This window comes from Aspergillus nidulans, chromosome VII (assembly GCF_000011425.1).
Source record: "Aspergillus nidulans FGSC A4 chromosome VII".
Taxonomy (NCBI): domain Eukaryota; kingdom Fungi; phylum Ascomycota; class Eurotiomycetes; order Eurotiales; family Aspergillaceae; genus Aspergillus; species Aspergillus nidulans.
The window spans coordinates 2,430,370-2,450,934 of NC_066263.1; the positions used below are offsets into that span (position 1 = coordinate 2,430,370).

At 50.5% G+C, this 20,565-nt stretch overlaps 7 protein-coding genes across 7 annotated transcripts, besides 1 other annotated feature; 5 read left to right on the plus strand and 2 right to left on the minus strand.

Annotated features, from left to right (window-relative positions):
• Nucleotides 1-20,565: part of a sequence feature (contig 1.30 489..89802(1)) that runs on past both edges of the window.
• Nucleotides 56-752, plus strand: ANIA_10249 (aminoacyl-tRNA hydrolase PTH2; the record flags this gene model as incomplete). The annotated part of the gene is made up of 2 exons (XM_050612931.1): nucleotides 56-368; nucleotides 448-752. The coding sequence occupies 2 exons, from the start codon at nucleotides 56-58 to the stop codon at nucleotides 750-752; spliced, it is 618 nt and encodes a 205-aa protein (XP_050468783.1).
• Nucleotides 1,509-3,524, plus strand: ANIA_01992 (U4/U6-U5 snRNP complex subunit SNU66; the record flags this gene model as incomplete). The annotated part of the gene is made up of 1 exon (XM_654504.1): nucleotides 1,509-3,524. The coding sequence occupies one exon, from the start codon at nucleotides 1,509-1,511 to the stop codon at nucleotides 3,522-3,524; it is 2,016 nt and encodes a 671-aa protein (XP_659596.1).
• On the plus strand, nucleotides 5,222-7,108 carry ANIA_01993 (putative aspartate aminotransferase). Its single transcript, XM_654505.2, has 6 exons — nucleotides 5,222-5,453; nucleotides 5,523-5,601; nucleotides 5,722-6,362; nucleotides 6,416-6,703; nucleotides 6,754-6,813; nucleotides 6,866-7,108. The coding sequence occupies exons 1-6, from the start codon at nucleotides 5,334-5,336 to the stop codon at nucleotides 6,965-6,967; spliced, it is 1,290 nt and encodes a 429-aa protein (XP_659597.1). The 5' UTR covers nucleotides 5,222-5,333; the 3' UTR covers nucleotides 6,968-7,108.
• ANIA_01994 (uncharacterized protein) lies at nucleotides 9,325-10,489 on the minus strand (the record flags this gene model as incomplete). Its single annotated transcript, XM_654506.1, has 4 exons — nucleotides 9,325-9,469; nucleotides 10,020-10,062; nucleotides 10,292-10,305; nucleotides 10,380-10,489. The coding sequence occupies 4 exons, from the start codon at nucleotides 10,487-10,489 to the stop codon at nucleotides 9,325-9,327; spliced, it is 312 nt and encodes a 103-aa protein (XP_659598.1).
• Nucleotides 11,401-14,111, plus strand: ANIA_01995 (uncharacterized protein; the record flags this gene model as incomplete). The annotated part of the gene is made up of 3 exons (XM_654507.1): nucleotides 11,401-11,404; nucleotides 11,606-11,788; nucleotides 11,860-14,111. 3 exons carry the CDS (start codon nucleotides 11,401-11,403, stop codon nucleotides 14,109-14,111), a joined length of 2,439 nt encoding a protein of 812 aa, XP_659599.1.
• On the plus strand, nucleotides 15,257-17,402 carry ANIA_01996 (RMD1 family protein; the record flags this gene model as incomplete). The annotated part of the gene is made up of 4 exons (XM_654508.1): nucleotides 15,257-15,307; nucleotides 15,382-16,879; nucleotides 16,936-17,121; nucleotides 17,170-17,402. 4 exons carry the CDS (start codon nucleotides 15,257-15,259, stop codon nucleotides 17,400-17,402), a joined length of 1,968 nt encoding a protein of 655 aa, XP_659600.1.
• Nucleotides 18,627-20,026, minus strand: ANIA_01997 (putative C2H2 finger domain protein; the record flags this gene model as incomplete). The annotated part of the gene is made up of 3 exons (XM_654509.1): nucleotides 18,627-19,406; nucleotides 19,466-19,605; nucleotides 19,660-20,026. 3 exons carry the CDS (start codon nucleotides 20,024-20,026, stop codon nucleotides 18,627-18,629), a joined length of 1,287 nt encoding a protein of 428 aa, XP_659601.1.

The following is a 20,565-nucleotide window of genomic DNA, read 5'->3' on the forward strand; positions in this document are numbered from 1 at the left end:
AGCTCCACCAATTGATTCTTCCTCTCAAAACAGTACAAACCACACCCCATCCAAAATGACAGAATTTGATCGCGTGCACCCATCGACAACGGCCTACATCGTCGCCACAGCCATTGTTTCCGGAATCGCTGGCTACTTTATCGGCCAAGGTGCGTCGCTAGGACTATTCTCAACAAAAGAGAAAGAAGGCTGGCCAAATGGCTATAATGTGAAGCCGCACCGAGGCTCTTCGGATGAGGAAGATGATACTGAACAGGAGGAGAGTGATGAAGAGGAAGGCGATGGAACTGAACTTGCAAACTTTGAGAACAATACCGAGGAGGTTAAATTGGTGCTTGTTGTGAGGACTGATCTGGGGATGACGAAGGGTATGGCACTTTTACCTCTCTTTTTTAGTAGCCATTTAATTGCCCTCACCAGCGGGATGCTAACCGCTGTCTGAATTAGGCAAAATCGCTGCCCAGTGTTCACATGCAACTCTTGCCTGTTACAAATATCTCGTTGCGAACCCATCTACCTCTACGATCCTGCGTCGCTGGGAACGGCAAGGTCAAGCGAAGATTGCGCTACAGATAAAATCGGAGGAGGAAATGCAATTGTTGCAGGCGCAAGCCGTCAGTCTTGGGCTCTGCGCTCGGGTTATACAAGATGCTGGACGCACTCAGATCGCCAGCGGAAGCAGGACGGTGTTGGGTATCTTAGGGCCAAAAAGTGTAGTTGACACAGTGACGGGCCATCTGAAGCTGCTTTGAAACTCGTCTCAAAGTGGACGCGGATAGACGCGGTCACCGGGGAAGGACAGTTTGTGAGCCGCTCATGTATATACCCTTGCTTTCGTCACTTTCGTACTTCGCAAACGGTGTTCAAGAAGGCATATATGATATCAATGATAATACCATACCAGAGTGCTGCACAGCTCTACGAAATATGCTACATATAAAGCTATCTTGGTAAAGAATGTTGGCTAGCCATGGTTTCTCCCTGACCTCATCAGCCGACGGCCAAATCGGCAAAGGGAACAGGAATATGACGCCGTCGACACCAGGAACCCCAGCCGAGCTCACCATGAGGGAGCTCAAGACCAAAGTGAACCACCCAATGCCGACATTTAATCTGAGATCTGTCGACCGGAAAACAATGGACACCAAACGAGAGAATGGGTGCCTCCTTTGGTCGTCGAACTGTCCAGCAATCGACCGAAACACAGAAGAGTAAACTCTTTCTGCGATCAGGATCGCCGAACACAGATCCGTGTGTGTTCTGTTCATGAGGAGAAAAGAAAAAGAAAAAGAGGAAAATTTGCGACGCAGCGGATTTTATACCCAGCGCTAAGTAGGCGCTAACCCATCATCCGGCGCTAAACCTTACCGAGAGGTCTATCTTACGTAATGAGGCGCTGGGCAAGTTGTCGGCTGGTATCATCGTCGCCGACATGTTCTTTTAACATAGCGGCCCCGACGACATCATTCCAGCTCTTCTCGTTATTGCAAACTACCTTGTTGGGCAAAATGGCGGACGCTATCTCCATAGAGCAGAACAACAAGATCCGCGCGGCCCTTGGCCTGAAGCCCTTACCTGTTCCCGGGGCCGACGCTACGAGCCCTTCGTTCAAGGAATCCAACGACTCACCCGACGAAGAACCGGCGAGCACTATTGAGACGCGCGAGGCAGCGGCCGCGGAGAACTGGAAAAAACTACAAGATGAAGCCAACGCGAAGAAGAAGCGCGAAGAGCGGAACGCGGCCATAAAGCGGGCGCGCGAGTTGGCACAGCGCAACGCGAAGCTCGAAGGGAAGACGCTAGGAGAGAGTGTGGATGCGGATATGGACACAAAAACTTGGTTACTGCAAGCGAAAAAGAAGCAGAAGAAGATTGAACGAGAACGGGCGCGCAAGCTAGCAGAGGAGCTAGAAGAACGGCAACGTGTGGCGGAGTATACAGCTTCCGACCTTGCTGGTATCAAGGTCGGGCATGAGATTGACGATTTCGGGGGAGGAGAGGAGCATGTTCTCACTCTCAAAGACACAACTATCGATGAAAATGAAGAAGAAGGCGATGAACTGGAAAATATCGGTCTTCGAGATAAGGAGAAGGCTGCTGAGAGGTTAGAGCTGAAGAAACGAAAACCCGTATATGATCCGACAGAGGAGAATACTGGAATACTAGCTCAATACGACGAAGAGATTGACGGCAAGAAACGGAAACGTTTTACACTGGACGCCAAGGGATCTACGGTGGAGGAACAAGAGGCGCGGCAACAGGAAGTTTCTGAGAAGCTCAAAAAGAACGTTATCAGCCTCGACTTTGAAGCTGAAACTCCTGCCTCTGACTACATGGACGTGAGCGAGATCAAGGTAAAAAAGCCTAGAAAAAAGAAGGCGAAGACTACCAAAAAGAGGTCTGCTCTTGACAATGATGAGATTTCTCTACCTACAGAAAATGTCGATACGTCGAACGACGCATCGATGGAGGTTGACGCCGTCAACGGCGCGCCGGCGCCGGCGCCAGCCCCTCGCAAGACCCTAGATGAGAACATTTCATTTGTGGATGATGATGATTTGCAAGCTCTTTTGACCCGACAAAGGCGGGCTGCGCTTAAGAAGCGGCAGAAATCGCGACCAGAAGATATTGCAAGACAGCTCAGAGAGGAGGGATCTCAGACTCCAATGGATACCGAGACACCGGAAGAAGAGCCTGGTTTGATAATCGACGAGACTTCCGAATTTGTTTCAAACCTACAGAAGCCCGTTTTGCCAGAGCCTCGACGTCGGACGACCTCGCCGAGTGTGGGCCCCCGCGCCAAAACTGAGGAACTAGACGATGAAAAGCCTCAGATTGAAGGAGATATTGATATGAATAGATCTTACAACGACATCGAGGATGAGGAAGATCTTAAAGAGCGTATCAAGCGCGAAGAATCACAACCCACAGCGCCCATTACTGGCACCGGTTTGGAGGAGGAAACTACGTTGTCACAAGGTCTCGGTGCTACGTTGGGCATGCTGAAGAAACGTGGTCTAGTGAAATCAACAGACGCTGCGGACTCCAACGCGCTCCTTCGCGATCGCAACCGTTTCATCGCGGAGAAGACTCGGCTCGAAACCGAAGCGGAACGGCGTGCTCGCCAACAGCGTGAGCGGGACCGCGCATCAGGAAAACTCGACCGCATGTCCGCACGCGAACGAGAAGAGTACGCGCGGCGTGAGAACACTAAGCGTGACCAGGAGGAAGCCCGGCAATTGGCAGCGAAGTTCAATGAACAGTACAAGCCCGATGTTCAGCTGAAGTACATTGATGAGTTTGGTCGCCAGATGAACCAGAAGGAGGCCTTCAAGCACCTGAGTCATCAGTTCCATGGAAAGGGAAGCGGCAAGATGAAGACCGAGAAGAGGTTGAAAAAGATCGAAGAGGAGAAGAAGCGCGAGGCTATGAGTGCGCTTGACAGCAGTCAACATACTGGTATGAACAACGCCGTTGGGGCAACTGCACGGCAGAAGGGTCAAGCTGGAGTTCGTTTGGGCTAAGTCCTTCACGAGTACAAGTGCTTCTATTACTGTGTGGTTGGGCAATAGCATACTCAATGCTATATTCGACCGATGATTGAGAACAGAGTCTTTATCCGCACGAGCTAATCCTTGCCGCTCACCATCTGATATTTGAGCTGGAGCCTAGACCGTATTCACTACGGGCAGTTCCGGAGCCGCATTCGGTCCGCATGACCCTCTGATAATACGTTTCGGAAGTCCAGCTTCCCTCCCGAGTCTTGATATTCATATTTAGCCTTGGTGTGGGGTAATTTAACCGATCAATAGCAAAGCGCTCAGAAAGCCCTTACGGCCTTACGGTGTATCCACTGTTAGATACCCAGGCAACGAAGGGCCATCAGCAATAATGCTATGAATATCTATCCGTCCACCGCAATAAAAATAATATATATATATATATATATGTAAAAAGAACTAGCGGTAGTACATAATAATACATAGTAAAACGAAATTTTTGCTTGTTCTTCAACAAGTCGCACCGTAGTAAAACCCCTATTCGATTCTAGCTCTGGTCTAATGAGAGCCCAGCGCGTAGCCCTAGATCTGGGGCCTGGAAGCGGTTCTAATAGTATTCCTCTTCGTATGGTCTTCCTCCCTTTACTTATACTGGACACGCAAGAACCCCAAAATCCGCGCCTAGTAGATGCGAATTGTTTTCCCTTTGTTTCATCCTGCTCGTTTTCAGATTCCAACGTTTCCATCTAGTCAACGGGGGCGGCTGTTCACTGCCAGAAACGCAGGGAGCGAAGATGACAAGCGTGGACTTATCATTTTGGCTCACCTGCCACTGATATTAGATTCCTTGGATGGATGTAGAAACGACGGGTGGATCGGTTGTGATCGAGAAGCTTAGCTCCTTTTCGTCAGTACCCCATGGGATGGACGGTAGCTGATTTCGCTGAACTCATTGATGCATGCGGTGTTTCGCATATAGAAGATTGTCGCTCATCAAAGCCATTGGTGTAAACTCGAAACTTTGATATAAACTAATGAGATGGCAAGCTAGCCGACAGCCTCGGGACATCTCAATAGATGGATAGCCGGTTTCAAAACGGATCTGAATTTAGAGTTAGTATGGGACTTCGATTTCTGTTATGGCGGCCAAGAGGGCTTTTAAAGGTGAAACAATCAGTATAGCCCATGAGCCACGACGTAGGCCGTCTGAATACCTCCAAGAGCGAAAAGATACGGTGAGAATAGGACATGGACTTGTTACCCCTCAGCGTCAGCGCGTGTTTACCCCAAATCCTCTCCGAATTCCGTGAGGGGAAATTGTCGAGAAAGTTCACCGAGAGCGGCCCACAATGGCGCGACCTCGACCGCAGAGAGGCAGCCTTCAAAGTTCAGCGCCGGCCAGAGCGCCGTGCTCAGAGTCAGTCTGGAGATACTCACGCGGAGATGTGGAGTTATCAGTAGATCATGTATTTTAATACAATGAAGTGACTGAAGCAATTGTAGTCATAATATTGAGTATCTAGGTTCAATTGACAATTGTAAGAACAATAGCTGATCCAGATCGGGACTGGACCAGCGATCGGATGAGTGTTGGCTTTTACCCGTGATCGGCCCATCGCTCTCACATGAGTCAAAGAAAACATTCACACAAACATCACGCAGCATCTCCGACTCGGCCACCCTAGCTGGCTGCTGCTGTTGCTATTTATCGCTCCCTTGCTGACCGATCATCCTCCTAGCACATCTATTTTTTCTCTGTCCCTTTACTTTCGGTCTCCTTTTCTGCCGCAGATTTTCTTTTCATTTCTCCATTAATAGCCAATTTTCTTCACTATGCTTTCTACTCTAAAAGTCGCCAGCCGCCAGGCTGCCTCGCGCAATGCTAGCGTGCGCTCCGTGTTTGCCGGTGCCAGATGTGCTTCCACCTGGTCCAATGTTCCCCAGGGTCCTCCTGTAAGGCTTTGACGCATCGAGATTCATCAAAACGATGCATTTTTTTTTCTGACATTGCGGCTCGTTTAGGACGCTATCCTTGGTATCACCGAGGCCTACAAGGCCGACAGTTTCAAGGAAAAGATCAACCTGGGTGTTGGTGCCTACCGTAAGGAACCCCAATCGAGCTCTAAAACGTTCTTTTTGTCAGATCTTCGGCTTGTCTTGATAGCCGTGTCTGCCAACCTGCAATTATAAACAGTCGCTGATCTATGCTCTTTTACACCAGGTGACGACCAGGGTAAGCCCTACGTTCTGCCCTCCGTCCGCGCCGCCGAGGACAAGGTTGTTGCATCGCGTTTCGATAAGGAATATGCTGGAATCACCGGTATCCCCTCGTTCACCAAGGCTGCCGCGCAGCTGGCCTACGGAGCGGACTCTCCCGTTTTGAAGGAGGACCGTCTCGTGATCACCCAGTCCATCTCTGGTACCGGTGCTCTGAGGATCGGCGGCGCTTTCCTTCAGCGTTTCTATCCCGGCGCAAAGAAGATCTATCTCCCTACTCCCAGCTGGGCCAACCACAACGCTGTCTTCAAGGACTCGGGCTTGGAGGTTGAGAAGTACCGCTACTACAACAAGGACACCATCGGCCTCGACTTTGAGGGTCTCGTCGAGGACCTCAAGGCTGCTCCCAACAACAGCATCATCCTTCTCCATGCTTGCGCTCACAACCCCACCGGTGTCGACCCTACCCAGGACCAGTGGCGCCAGATTAGCAACGTAATGAAGGAGAAGGGCCACTTTGCCTTCTTCGACATGGCTTACCAGGGCTTCGCCAGTGGAAACGCCGATACCGACGCCTTTGCGCCTCGACACTTCGTTGAGCAGGGCCACAACATCGCTCTGTGCCAAAGTTTCGCCAAGAACATGGTAGGCTCAGTTATCTGGTTGCCTCAAGGCATGCGCGTTAACTCAATTTGCAGGGACTCTACGGTGAGCGTGTCGGTGCTTTCTCTCTCGTCTGCGAATCCGCCGAGGAGAAGAAGCGTGTCGACTCTCAGATCAAGATCCTCATTCGTCCCTTCTACTCCAACCCTCCCGTGCACGGTGCTCGTGTCGCCTCGACTATCATGAATGACCCTGCGCTTAACAAGCAATGGCTCGGCGAGGTTAAGGGCATGGCTGACCGCATCATTGAGATGCGTGCTCTTCTCAAGAAGAACCTGGAAGAGCTTGGCAGCAAGCACGACTGGACGCACATCACCAGCCAGGTACGTAGTTCTGTGGAATCAAAGAAGCGCATCAATACTAACATTCACAGATCGGCATGTTTGCTTACACTGGTCTCAAGCCCGAGCAGATGGAGGCTCTTGCCAAGGAGGTACGCACCACGTCTTAACCACAATGTCTCATCTGTCTCTAACGCATAATAGCACTCCGTCTACGCCACCAAGGACGGCCGTATCTCAGTGGCTGGTATCACTACGGGCAACGTCAAGCGCCTTGCCGAATCCATCTACAAGGTGACTGGTTAAATCAGCAGGGGGATGTATAGAGGTAGAGGGCTAGATCGATATATTCTTGCACTGCCTAAAGGAGGGACATGTACTGATATCCGTTTTGTTCTATTAGCATATTAGGGGCATGTTTAAAATTTCACTTGGATGACCGTTTACACCTTTTTTTCTGACCTCTGTGCCTTTTGTCATAGCCATCGCCATGCTGTTATTGCGTCGGGCCATTGCAGTAACAAGGAATCGTTTCATAAAGCACCTGGGTCTTCAGGTAGCAGTCCAGGAAGCCTCTTATGACCCTACATAACTCGTGTGGCGGACTACTTTGATATACTTTGAATAGCCTATGGCCACCCAGACCCATTGACAACCCGACCGCAAGTCCCAGTACCTAATAATAGCCTGAACCATCACTAAAAGCACGTTTACCTACTCTGTATTTTACTCATTACCAAGCGCCTATGTTGTCTTCAAAAGCACAACATAGTCACGAAGGTACGTGCGTACCTTACAACGGGCTGCAGTGCATGCGCGAATGCATACAGAAGATACAAATTCAAGCAGCTAACCGAAGCCCATGAATAAATGGCCAGGTCAGCGAGGCCCGAAACGTCACCGTAGGCAGGACATCAAGATTACCATGAGGCGGAAGGGCCCATCCGTTTGGCTGGCACGAGCACGTTAACCTCATATAGGAGACGGGGCCGATGCCAAGGTGTAGATCTTGTTTTCCGTACGGGGCGCGAATCGGAGCCCCAGCTTGGGATGGTATAGCACTGCTTTCACTTCCAGACCGCACATTGCACCATAGGACCGTTTGACTCGCACGTCTCTGTCGTGTCCTACCTAAAACTGTTGGTTTTGAAAGAGTCGAGCCGAGTCGAGTCGAGCCAAGGCGACCGAGCACCGGCGGGACATGGGCGTGGGCACGTTTTGGAGCGTCGAGTAGGTAACGCCGAATAGGCGACCAAAACTGGTTTCACGGCATGCTCACGCCTGCAGGAGATTTACAGAGTATCGCTTGAGTGATTGGGGACCTGGCCTGTTGGCCAGTTAAGAGCAGTGAAGCAAGGCACCTGCATTTGGGTAGTTCAGGTTACCTTAATAGGTACTGTAAAGTATTAGCCTTGAAGAACCCTGGAATACGGTAATGTGTTGGCATGTTGTTAGTAGCGACCTAACGTTACATCAAGGAAATAATACTTACCACGCTGTTGGGGATGAGTATCCTGTAGGATGCATGGTTATTACCATAAGGCAGTCAATGATGTGCTGTACGCCGCAGGATCGTCAGCTATCAATGGGGCTGAACACCCTCACAATGATCGAGTACTGCTTGGGTTGTGGCCCACGGTCTGGGGCTGAAGGCCGCGTATTGAGACTGGGTTAGACTGATGAGCGGCTAATTCATCCAGAAAAGGGAGAGTCACTGCTAAGAATAGCCCTTAATTACCTAGGTGGCTGCGAAGTACACCTGCAGTTGTACAGGGATCTGAATAAGGCTTAGACGGACGCTGTGAGACATCGGTGGCATTGCATCCGGATTCATGACCTGAGGTCTTAAGGTGGCAGGGAGCTACTATAGATTTTATCTACAGTAGTCTGGCTAAGGGATTTTGCCCATAGGATTGTTGCTGTTTGCAGCAATAATGCCATTCTGCAGTACGGAGGTATAGTAAGCGCAAAGGAGCCAGTGCACGTGAAGCATGTCATAGCTCAGCTAAAAGCGAAGCCGCTAGATCGGGCACCCGAAGAAGAATACCGCGCGAAAGCCGGCTCTGACCTGCATCGCTGCGGGATGTCTCCTCTCTCAATGCACTAAAGCGTAGCGGTTGATTCACTGTTCTCATCTCCATCAGCTCTTTGGAGAATTGACGACTCGTACTCCAAGGTCGACGCACAGGATAGATCATTGTGCGTCCGCAAGTGCACAGTGCGCAGTCCCTAGTCATCCACCCAACTTAGACTACCTTCGGGCCCCTTGTTGGAACGGGCTTTCTGCCTTGACGTTACAAGACATTCGTGTATGATGAGTGATCAGCGTGGAAGACTGGGCGACGTCTATCGCTGTCTCTGACTGAGATCCCTTCAGTGCACTTTCGACATGACCGGATCGATCGCAGGGAGGTCCTACTCCCAATCCAATTGGTAGTCCGTCACCTCTCCCAGTCACCCAAAAGCCAATTATTCGCTGTGCGGAGTCTGGTTTTGTCTGCGTTATTGCTTTTTGCACTCTTGCTTTCGCTCTCGCTCCTTTTCTCCACTTCCAGTTCCAGTCGGGTGCACCCGTTCACTTAGCGTGCCGGCCGTAATTGACGCTCGTAACGTGACAGCTTAACTTCTTGTAGGAATGAGGAGGGGGAAACAATCCTGTCCAATCAATTTTCCTTTTCCTTCGAGTCGACCGCGCGATTTTGGTCTGAATAACCAGATTTTCGTGCAAAGTCGTTTCGGGCGTTGCTGAGTCTGAGCAATCTACTGGAGATCTCGGTCTGAGACGACCGGTCCTGACGATCATCGCCCCTGCGCAATGTTCAGCAACGTCAATAACCAGTTCCGCCGACACGGACACCCAAATGAAATAAGGAGCCAGCACGGAGACCCGGCTTACTGGTGGCAAAAGGCAGGGTGTTAGAGTGGGTTTCGCTGTCAGATCGATACCATCGTATATTCTAAGACAGCATTTGGAACTCTTGGACTCGGGCCATTAACCTGCTAATGCCACGGTGACCCTGGCTGCTTTATCCTTGGCCCCCGACGGCTCGGTTCTATACCGCACTGTAACTCGCAAAGTTGATGAGGGGGATGCTACTACGTCTTGAGCCTTCAGGTGTTTAGAAGCTGTGTAGAAGGTGATGTTTGCAATGTCAATCGGCCAGCGGGTGATCTACTGTCGATGAGCGATCCGCGACGATTGTGGTTATGTATTTCGGTATTATACCCGACATTCTCGGTGTCGAACGGCTGTCTGTCTGAAGTCTGCATGGTTCGCATTAGTCCTTCGCCAGCTTGGATTCTCGCGTTGGTTTCTCCCAAGTAAGTTCGTTCGCGTTTGTTCGGACTGGAGACTTACAGTATATACTCCGTCATACTCAGGGCCGTTGCAACAACACAATCTGTGTCTTGACAGCTCGTACCGAGTCCATAGATAATCCAGCATCTACTCTTGGTACATATATTCATAGCCACTGTTCCCATCATGGAGTAATATCGTCAAGCCGTGGCTGAGCATGTCATAGCTTCATGACCGGGTGCGTCTAGCGCGGGGATTGCTTGGGAAAACACTTGCTCCTAAGGACCACGCATTCTCATTAACTACCACGCACATCAACTTTCATAACATACCAGTCCACAGAGTACTAGGCGTACAGAGCACAAAGATAACGACCGGAAATTAGAACAGATGCTGTGCTTCTGTGACTCCAGTGCATACAAGGGCTCCATCAACAAACGGTATCCAATTTCCTGAAGGCTGTTCGTAGGCTCCTCGGGCGTAACTTCGGATACGAAGCCGTTATCGACTGCCAAGTTCTTCAGGCACATGGTGTCCAATCTTGCTTCCCCATTCTCCGGCTTACTCACTGGCATTTGATACAATCAATGGGAAAAACCAGGTCGGCTTCGATCACATTTAGTCTTCTCAGGATAAAAACACCGTGTTGGTGGACTGGCTCAGAGGGCTGCTTTGAAGTACAATACTGTCCATTCATCGATCGCCGTGACATTTTGTGGTTCACACTTAAGTTTCCGGGCAGTGGAGCCTTGAGTGGCACAGGTTGGGGGTTGTTACAGTTGTTACTCGTTACATACAACTCTTACAGGGGCTGGGGCTGGCCGGGGGCCTGGCCAAGAGACCACCTGACTGACAGATCACGCTCAAACACTCAGATCTTGATACTATGAAAGCCAATTTGGACAATGGCAGTCAATAGACGCTCAAGACAGAAAGACCAGAAAATGGAGGTCATTCATGATCTGTATTTGAAATTTCCATCGTTCCTGAGGGCTAGGCCTCAGGATGACAGAGCTCATTGTTGGCATGCGGGTCAACCATGACTGACATGACTGACATGATTTCTAAGACCCCGGGACCCGTGGATAGTCTTCAAGGTTCTTAGGTTGCCCTACGCGATTAGTGCTACCAGCATGACTTAAGAGGTCACGACTGAGTCGACTGACCCCATTAAACGCGCCGTTTCTCAGACTAGTGGCTGTACTATCATCCCCCTTCCTAATATTATTCGTCTTGCCTCTGCAATCTCCCGAAAAATCCAGTAGATTAAAGAGACCAGAATTGTTGATTGAGACGGTCAGAGCGACCAGACGGTATCCAATGGGCAAATATTTCTTTCAAAAAATGTTTTAGGGTGGAAAGTTGAATGCAAGAGACAGCCATCTTCGGAGGCTGCAGGCTGGCGAAAGAGGTAAAGCAACGAGACCATAAATTAATCAAAATGGGTACGGACTACTGGAGCCCTTTCACGATTATTATTGGTAATACCTGTCGGAGTATCAAAAACCCTCAGAGATAATTTATCTTTATTATTTCCCTTTTATAGCCTTCTCTGGTACAAACGACGACAATAATACAGCCCGGAAACCAGAATACCGCTGCTCCCCACCCGCCTTGTCTGGTCAGCTCCGCCTTACGCTTCCCAGGCCTGGTTTCTTCGGCATCATCTCATCTCATCTCGCCCTCTCCCCTTCCTACTCTCCTCTTCTCTCCTCTCACCTTCCTTCTCCTCTTCTACCCTAGCTCCAAGACGATTCTGCCATGGGTCTGGCTGTGTTCATACCCTGGTCTGCCCTTTCGCACGCAAACCTTCCCTGAGCCTCTCGACGGTTCGTTGCTTGATTCATGGCGTATCCTTGTCTCGATTCTCCCACTCGTATACTCCGCCGATGACCTGCAGCTTTCAACTGCTCTCCGTCCCTGTCCCGGACCTCGAATCCAGCCTTGCCTGTACCAGTCTCCGTTTGCCGGCCCGACCGTCCTTCTCTACATACCGCACTCGTTGGTACCGGCCTGATGTCCACCCTACAAATTCCCGAGGGGGGCTTGTCTCTGCTAAGAGACGGCCCCGGAGACGATACCGGAGCCAAACCTGCTCAGATAATGCGTTTGAATCTCGCCCAGAGTACCCTTGACGAGCTGATCGAGAGTCTCCGTGCCGACCAACCAGCCCGAATCCGCCTCGGAAAGCACCAAACCCTCTACTACGGCTCAAACAAGTCACAACATTTCCATTCCACGCCCGAGTCCCACCAGTCTGAGATATACACAAAAGACACCACAGGGAATGGGACGTTATACTTCACTGGTGTTCTAAGTCACAGCTTAGAGGTCCAAAAAGCCCAAGAGGCAACCGCGGCTACCGACCAAGCTCTGGCCAACCTCGAGCAAAGCTTGAGTGCTTTTGAAAGAGGGAAAGAATCTAAGAAGACCCATATGATCACCGATATTTCTGAAGTGAAAGCTCTGCGCGCGGGTGACAGCCGATCAAGCAAGCTCCTTGCCCGTATGCCCTCAAGTAAGGTGGAGCTGGAGAAGGATAGATTGCTGAAGACCAAGTCAAACGCCAACCGCTCAGTATCTTCAAGCCCTGCTCTAGGCGTTGCCCGGTCACCTGTCTCGATCCCTCCTCTCACTCCCACCTCAGCTCCACTGTCTCAGAACAAAGACCGCCTCCGCCTCGAAGCTCTCAAGATCCCTTTCATTCACCTCTTAGCGATTCGTGCTGTCTCAACTAAGTTTCTCGCCCGCCAGACCCGCTCCTCCATCGAAGATTGTGCAACCTTGGCTCAAAAGTACGGAATTGAGAACCGAATCGACCCGGAGAAATTCGATCTTCGAGATAAAGTCTACAGGGAATTGGACGTGTGGAAATTTCCTTACCCGTCTCAGGAAGACAGGCAGGAAGCGATAGAAAATGCTATCTCAGCCTTTGATCGCATGAGGATTTCCCGCTCCGATAAACTATGGCAGAGCTTACTCCCTAAGGAAGAGCGTGGGAAAGGCAAGTGTCTGTCGCGGCTGGACTTGCGGACAGGCCCTATAAAGAAAGCTTTGACTCCTAGGATACAAATTTCCGACGAGACTGGCAAGGAGGGAGAGACAACAATTCAGGAGGCCGACAAATCTGCTGCACGCGGTTCGGGCTCAAGCAAGACTGGCGAGTCTAGCGCCGCTTCAAAGTCTGGTATAAATACGCAGAAGAATGCTAAAAGGCAGCCTACAAAGGGCAAAACGACAGCCAATAGCACATTGACTGGTCGTGTCACCAAAAAGTCAGACAAAAAACCGCCGTCGAAAGTGGAGAGCAAATTCAAGTCTGCGGAATATGTACACGACTCAGACGAAGACGACACTGAGCTACCAGACGTTTCTTCGTCAGAGAAATCTCAACCCCAGCGGACACAGCCGAAACCGAAGCCCAAGCCGCTTATAAAATCCACTGAATCGAAAGCTTCCCGAGAACCTTCCCATGTACCAACTCCCAGAGTTGATCAGAGTGACGCTCCGGCACCCAAACCAGACCTTCCTTCTCACAACAAACCTACCGCAACCAAAAGACCTCCGTCATCTTTACCGCCAAGCCAGAAGTCCATCAACAAAACATCCCCCCCTGCACCATCACCTCCCGCTAAATCCTCTGATCCACAAAGCCGGAGCCGATCATCCAGCCAAAATAATACTTCAAGCTCATCATCTTCGCCGCTGATAAGTCAGATGTCAAGACCGCGTATAACAGCAGAACGACCTGTCACAAAACTGTCAGCTAAACCAAATGGAGTGGCGAGGACACCCGAGTCGACAAACTCTTTGAAGCGCAAGGCTGACTTAGAGCGGCCCTCAATCCACAGTGCTAGCCGCCTGCATAGTGATCTGGATCACAAACGGCGGCGGGCAGTGAGCGCTTCGAGCGGCAGCACCGGGAGCGCATCGCCCCCACTCAGTCGCGAGTTGCTTCTGCGACAATTGCGGGAAAAGTCACAAAAGTTTAAACAATTTTATGCCAAGTATCGTGCACTGCACGACGCAATGGCAGCCCACCCTGACCCGCCGCGGGCAGAACTAGAGAAGCTACAGAAACAGCATGTTCGCCTCCAACGGATGAAGAAGGAAATTTGGGATGAAGATAGGCGACTCCGCGACGGACTTTAAATGATTTCGACAGCGCATGGCCCTTGTATATGACATGAATACATTGTTCTCTTTGGCGTTTACCAGACATGTTTCGTACAGCACAGTTCTGTTGCTGATGCTTTTTGATCGCATTCTGTTTTCTGCATCATCTCCTGCGTCTCATTCTTAGCGCGAGGCATAATTCCCCGAAGCTGGAGGCGGGTTGCATGACCTCCGAGCTGCATTTGATGGTTTTTTTTTTTTTTTTTTTTTTTTGGCATACTCGCATCTTGCTAATCACAGTCGTGTCAACAACTATACCTAGCAGAACACGGCTTAGATTGCGAAATATAGATTATAGGCAAGGAGCTTTGGACTGTCTGCAAGGAGTCTGAACCAAAATTAATAGAGTTCATAACTAGAAACAAGGTCACTCAATCCTCTTCTACGCTTGTACCCGCATGATGCTATTTGCAACTGCTCCTAGCTCTTATGATCCAATCGATTCCTCTTACCCCTCCAGAGCTAGAAATTGGGGTTAATTCCTGCCATATCGTCTCCACCTAATGAGTGACTGCTTGGGTGGTTCGAGCAGAGAGATTGGACATTCTCAATGACGATAGACATTGCAATCTGATAACTCACGTAGAACAAACAATGAGATCTACCGCTTCTTCTACGGATCTCTCGATCAGTGATTATGTATATGAAATACCACACTAGCCAACCCTGAACCATCTCTCTCAAAGAGTGAAGGTTAGTGTAGACGACAGCCACTAAACCCAATCTGGGCATCACCCCCACTCACACGTGGCTGGCCGACGCCGGTCCTGTTTCAGTACCCGTAATTCTGACTGTGTAACTCCACGTATCAGTTCAACAGCGGCAGAAATAGTCCGCTCACGTCATGATGTCCTGCCATGGCCTACCGCTTTGAGCTGCTTTCTTCCGAAAGGCGGTGAGGGCTTGGGGAGCTTGGGAAGGCGATTAATGAACTTCATTATTTCCTCGGCATGCCTTACAGGCATTTTTTGAGGGATTGAACAGAAACGCCTTATGATTTATACTTCAAGATACTATCAGCTTTGCGGAAAGGTAGTGCGGGACATCATTTGTTCTGAAGCTCAAGTTGGGGTCTTAATTGAGCGACTTGACATAAGTCACTATCCCGAACGGGTACGACCATGTCTTCTTCAAGAGGTCGGGGTCCTAATCAAAGGAGTCCGCATGTCTTGGTAAATTACCCCATTCTGATCACTCGCTTTGTCTTTCAGGAAGCCACTGTTGATACTTATGGTTATATCTTTAGGTGACTGACTCTCGAGAACAACATTCGTCCGCGCAACCCCGTCGCCGCCGTTCCCCAGCTGCCACCCGCTTCATCACGGTCGATAACGTCCTCCAATATGCCTCCGACATTCCCTCAATGCAACAGCGGAACCCACCTGATGCAGCACGATTACGACAGCGACCCCGTCTGCCTTCCGCAACAGGCGGTTTGATCGGCTCGGGCGCAGGCGGCGCAAGTAGAAATGCCACCAGCAGCGCCAATGCATCCAGCACAGCAGCCGCAATAGGACGTCTAGCGGCTCAAGCGCACCTGCCGCCTCGTACAACAAAAGTTAGTGAGAAGCTTGTGCTACTTCCCGAGGAAGGGGTTGAGCCGCAACCTGAAGATGAGGACGAGGAAGAAGAGGAGCAAGGGTTGGGTGATGAGATAGTGGACGAAGAATTGGTGCAACGGATTGCAAGGGACAAGAACATTGACCCCGACTCTGTGAGACATACGTTGCTGGCACAGAAGAAGAAGCTCAGGGGCGATTTCAGTGTCGATAACGACGTTGCGCCGTTGCTGGCGGAGGAGGACCGGACGCGCAAGAGGGCGATTGCACCAGAGAGAGCCAAGAGTTATGCAGAGCGACTGCCGAAGGCCCGTCGTGCTGAGAAATTGGCTCGTGTCACGGCATATTGTACCGCGCAGGCTTACAAGATGAGTTCTCTTTCATCATTCGTGAAGGATACGCATGGTGGAAGAACCAAACTTTATGATGACTGTCTATATACGGCGTATCATCTGCCGTTGTTGCCTGGGCACGAGGGTTACAGAGTGCGGAGCAGTCCGTTGGTGAAGAAGCCTGGTGGAAAGTCATTGTTAGATGAGGAGATTGAACGAAACGAGCTGCGAGATCACGACGAGGATTATATCGAGTCAGAAGAGCACTCTATCTTGGAGGGTCGACCGGACGAGCACGAAAACCAAGAGCGGAATGGGCGGCCAAGCTCCAGTAAGGGAACTGCTAATGATGGCCACTCGCAAATATTGTCCCCCGGCTCCACGCCTGCAAGACTTCCATACGACGTAGCCGAGATGTTCGTATTCAGCTACGGCGTTGTTGTCTTCTGGAACTTCACAGCGAAACAAGAAAGAGATATCCTCGCTGACCTGGCATTCGCAACCTCCTCTGCAACAGGGTCACCAATAACCCTCGCAACTCTACCGCTACAGGAAGAAGACTTTGAGACTGAAGAATTCCACTTTGAGTACTCCACCGAAATCTCCCGTCCGCGCGTCTACAACGATATGATCACTCTCCGAAGTGGCGACCATATGATCAAGCTAGCCATCAGCCATGGCATAGCCCAAAGCACGAAACTATGCTTCTTTGAGGAAGTCATGGCCCGTCAGATGGCGGAGGCAAAGGACGTCCCCCGCCGTCTCGCCATGACAGGGAAACTAGGTCTAAAACGAGAAGAGGTCTTTCGCATCCTAGGCAAGCTATTCAAGAGTCGAGTGGAAGTTAATCTCTGTACGTCATCTCTTAAAGAGCACATGGTTGGGCGTTCGTTAACAGATCAATTGCAGCTTCTAATGTCCTTGACGTCCCCAACTTCTTCTGGGAAAGCGAACCAACGCTTTACCCACTCTACATTGCCGTCCGCGAATACCTCGAAATCAAGCCTCGTATCCAGGTTCTCAACGAGCGATGCCGTGTCTTTCTCGACCTCGCTGAGATACTTTCAGACAGTATCGCAGATAGCAACACTTCCCGTGCGTGTTCCCTCTTACCCCATAACCTCCCTACTAATTCTCAGATAGATCAAACGTGGATCATCATAGTCCTAATCGTCATCTCCATCCTCGTTACAACATCCGAAGTCTTCCTTCGATTCGGCCTCCTCAACTCAGGAAAAGGGACCTCAGCAGCTGGATTCGGCGCTGCTTTATTCGGTAAAGTTATACGGGGCTTTTCCTCCACTACCCGGACGTGTTCTTGTCCGGACGTGATGGGCTCGAGCTCGAATTTCTCGGGGTTAGATGGCTTCTCGTAGTGAACTTCGAACTTTTCTATTCCGCTTTATCACAACTTGGACGAGTGCGCACTAGACTGTATGATTCGTGTCTGTGATGGGTTAATGGCGTTGAAGGTCCTGCAGTGTCTACTGCAATCGTTCCAATCAAGGTAAATATCTGTATATTTAGCAAGCAGACTTACCCCTGCATATTAATAACGAGACTGTTTGAATCAATCTTCTAAGCATGCAAATCAAAGGAAATCACAAAAGCACATTTAATGTGGATGGGGTGCTGTCCTCTCTGGTCGAAGGTGCCATGAAATGGAGCATATCAATCTCGCAAAACAGTAAGGAGCAAACTGGCGGGTCCCTCCCCATTGCACGTTCCTAGATATCTACGATACAAATATGTTAAGGAAAGAGCGACTACAAAGCATAATGAAGGAACGTGAGGCTAATGTAGGTAGTTCATGTGACAGGAGCGGGTGAGGTGCCTCCGACGTCCCAGGAGTGGTGCTCGCCAGACGAGATTTAGATAGTCAGGAGTGACCCAAGTCTCGGAGACAGGACGTATCTGGAGGTTTACGGCGAGGAATCCTTAGGAGGCATCAGGCATGACTTGCTCCTACGTAATGTAGAGTTCGTCTCAAAGTAATATATGGTATCAAATTGAGCAGCCGGTCAGATATCAGTATCCTTGCGATCGCTATATCGTACAGGATGATCATTTACAGGTAATGACAGCAGCAAAGAACGTCAGCATAACAGACAAAGGAGATTAGCAAGAGAACAACTTGTAGGAAAAGCCTCATAACCCCAGTGTCCCATTCCATCCGAGTCCCAACCGAGCCTCGAGTAAAGAAAACAAAACACCAGATAAAACAAACCCATTTCCCTCTCTATAGATGCTTTCGTTCCTCGGTCATAATCGCACATGAGGGCCACAAATGATAATAGAAAGAGAATCATAACGCCCCATTTGGCGATAATAATCAACCGATCAACCCAGCCTAGCCCGACCCAGACTCCTTTCCAGCGCTTAATACCAGACACTGGGAGATGCTAACATGATGGTATACTGAACGAAACCAGAACAATGTATAGAAAGCAAAACATGGGAAACAAGACAGTGAGAAACCGGGGAAGGGGTGCGCGAAAACAGGGAGACGAAACAAATGAAATACGATTATCCCAAGGCATGGCCTTGGCTGAACACGAGGGCTCAAATGCGAGTGTCATTTCCCGCAAGCGGCCACTTGGCTAAGCTGGCGTAGACCATGAGTTATCACCAAGTCTCGGCCTCAGCTCATAGTTCTCGGGTTCCGTGCTCGCCGGGCGTCGGATGGTGGAATTCGGAAAATACATATGAGGGGGCACAGAACCTGGATACGGCGGACCGCTTGGCTCAGGATATCCAAAGTCGGGCGCTGACACTGGAGAGTGCGAAGGCGAAGGCCAGCCAAGGCTAGACATGTGGGGACTTCCACCTACACTGTTAGGGCGATGGTCCTTGGTGGCAGGTGGCTCCAGTGGTTGGGGAGGCGCATATGTCGATGGATGAGAAGTCATCGATGGCCGAGGAAGAGGAGCGCTGCTGTAGCTGGAGAGAGACGGCGATGTGGCGGTGGGAGACGCACGAGGGCTCGCCTGTTGAAAGTCCCCCCGAACATGAGCCGGGATAGAGCCATTGCCTAGGTAGTATTCGCCCGTAGAACGAGGAATAGTTAGAGGGGGAAGTTCACCACCTGGTGAGATTGGGTGATGCGCGGGAGAAGGCGTGGAGTGGACTGAGCCGTGAACCGAGCCATGGTCAGAAAACATTCCATCCCCAGGCACCTTCGCCCTTTCCTTGTTTTGTCTGAGGTTGGCCTCAGTTTCCGCAGCAGCTTCTTCAATGGTCCCAGTATGATGATTTTGATGGCGTGTCAATGTTGTGCGGCGGGTGAATGTCTTTTGGCAATTGGCATAAGGGCATTTGTACGGCCGTTTCCCAGAGTGAATCCTGCGGTGTCTTGCTAGGGAGGACGAATCGCTAAATGGCTGTATACCAACGTTGTAGTTAGTATAGAGAATCACCACTGACACTCGGACTGCCATACCTTGCCACATCTTTCACACATGTGAGGCTTCTCTCCAGTGTGCACTCGAGAATGCACAGTCAGAGCGGAACGTTGGATGAACTGCTTGCCGCAGCCGGGCCAGTCGCAAGCATGAGGACGGATCCCTGAGTGAATACGCTCTAGAAAAAGGTTAGAGATCATCACGACGCTAGACGGACGTGGGCGTATCTTACCATGTCTTGCCAAATCACTTCGTCGAGCAAATCCTTTCCCGCATGTTCCGCAGTGGAAAGTCTTGGGAGGTGGTTCCGGTCGTCCTTGGGGCGCGCTTATCGGGACTGAGGCTGCGGAATAACCTGACGGAGCGTACGGACTCTGCAGCATAGGCAGCTGCGGGTTGGGTTGTTGAACCGCATACCGAATGTCTTGATTCATGTTCGGGGGCTGATTCATTGGAGCGTGAGGGGGGTATGAGAGGACAGACTGGTTAGCCGCCTCGGAAACGTTGGGTTCGGATTTCATCCCAGGGGAAGGCGAAGTGTTGAGATTGGAAGCCTGCATGAACTGTTGCTGATCGAACTGGGCGTCTGGCGCAACCATTGCCACAGAAGCTTTTCTGTTTAAGATAGTTGTGATGTCCATGACCCGGCCCAGCTATTTGCTGAGGAGCGGTAGTCAGGGCAAATCAAATGGTTTCTTGGAGATAGTTTGTGCGACGCGCAACTGTGAACCCCTCGGAGTTCTTTCACAGGCTTCCAGACGCGATGGAAAGACTTGAACGGTTAAAGGGAGATCCGCTTGGGTAGTCGCAAATCTAGCCTAAAAACTTAATTAGCGGGCCACTTTTGCGACTGTCGAATTGAGCGGTGATGCTGTCACGCAGAAAGGAAGAAAAGATAACAAAAACTAAAAACTGGCTCCGGCGCAGCGGCGCAACAGCAGCAAAGCACAGAGAAAAACGAGTCTACTCACGTTCAAGTCGCGCAACCGTAGCTATGGAGATAGATAATAAAATGTGATGTCGGTGAGCCACAAATCGCCCGCGTTCGTAGCCAAGAGTAGCGGTCCACCGAGCAAGTGCGCGCAGGACACGAAGCTGAGATGGGATAAGCAACCAGACAATAGTTCGAGTCGTGACC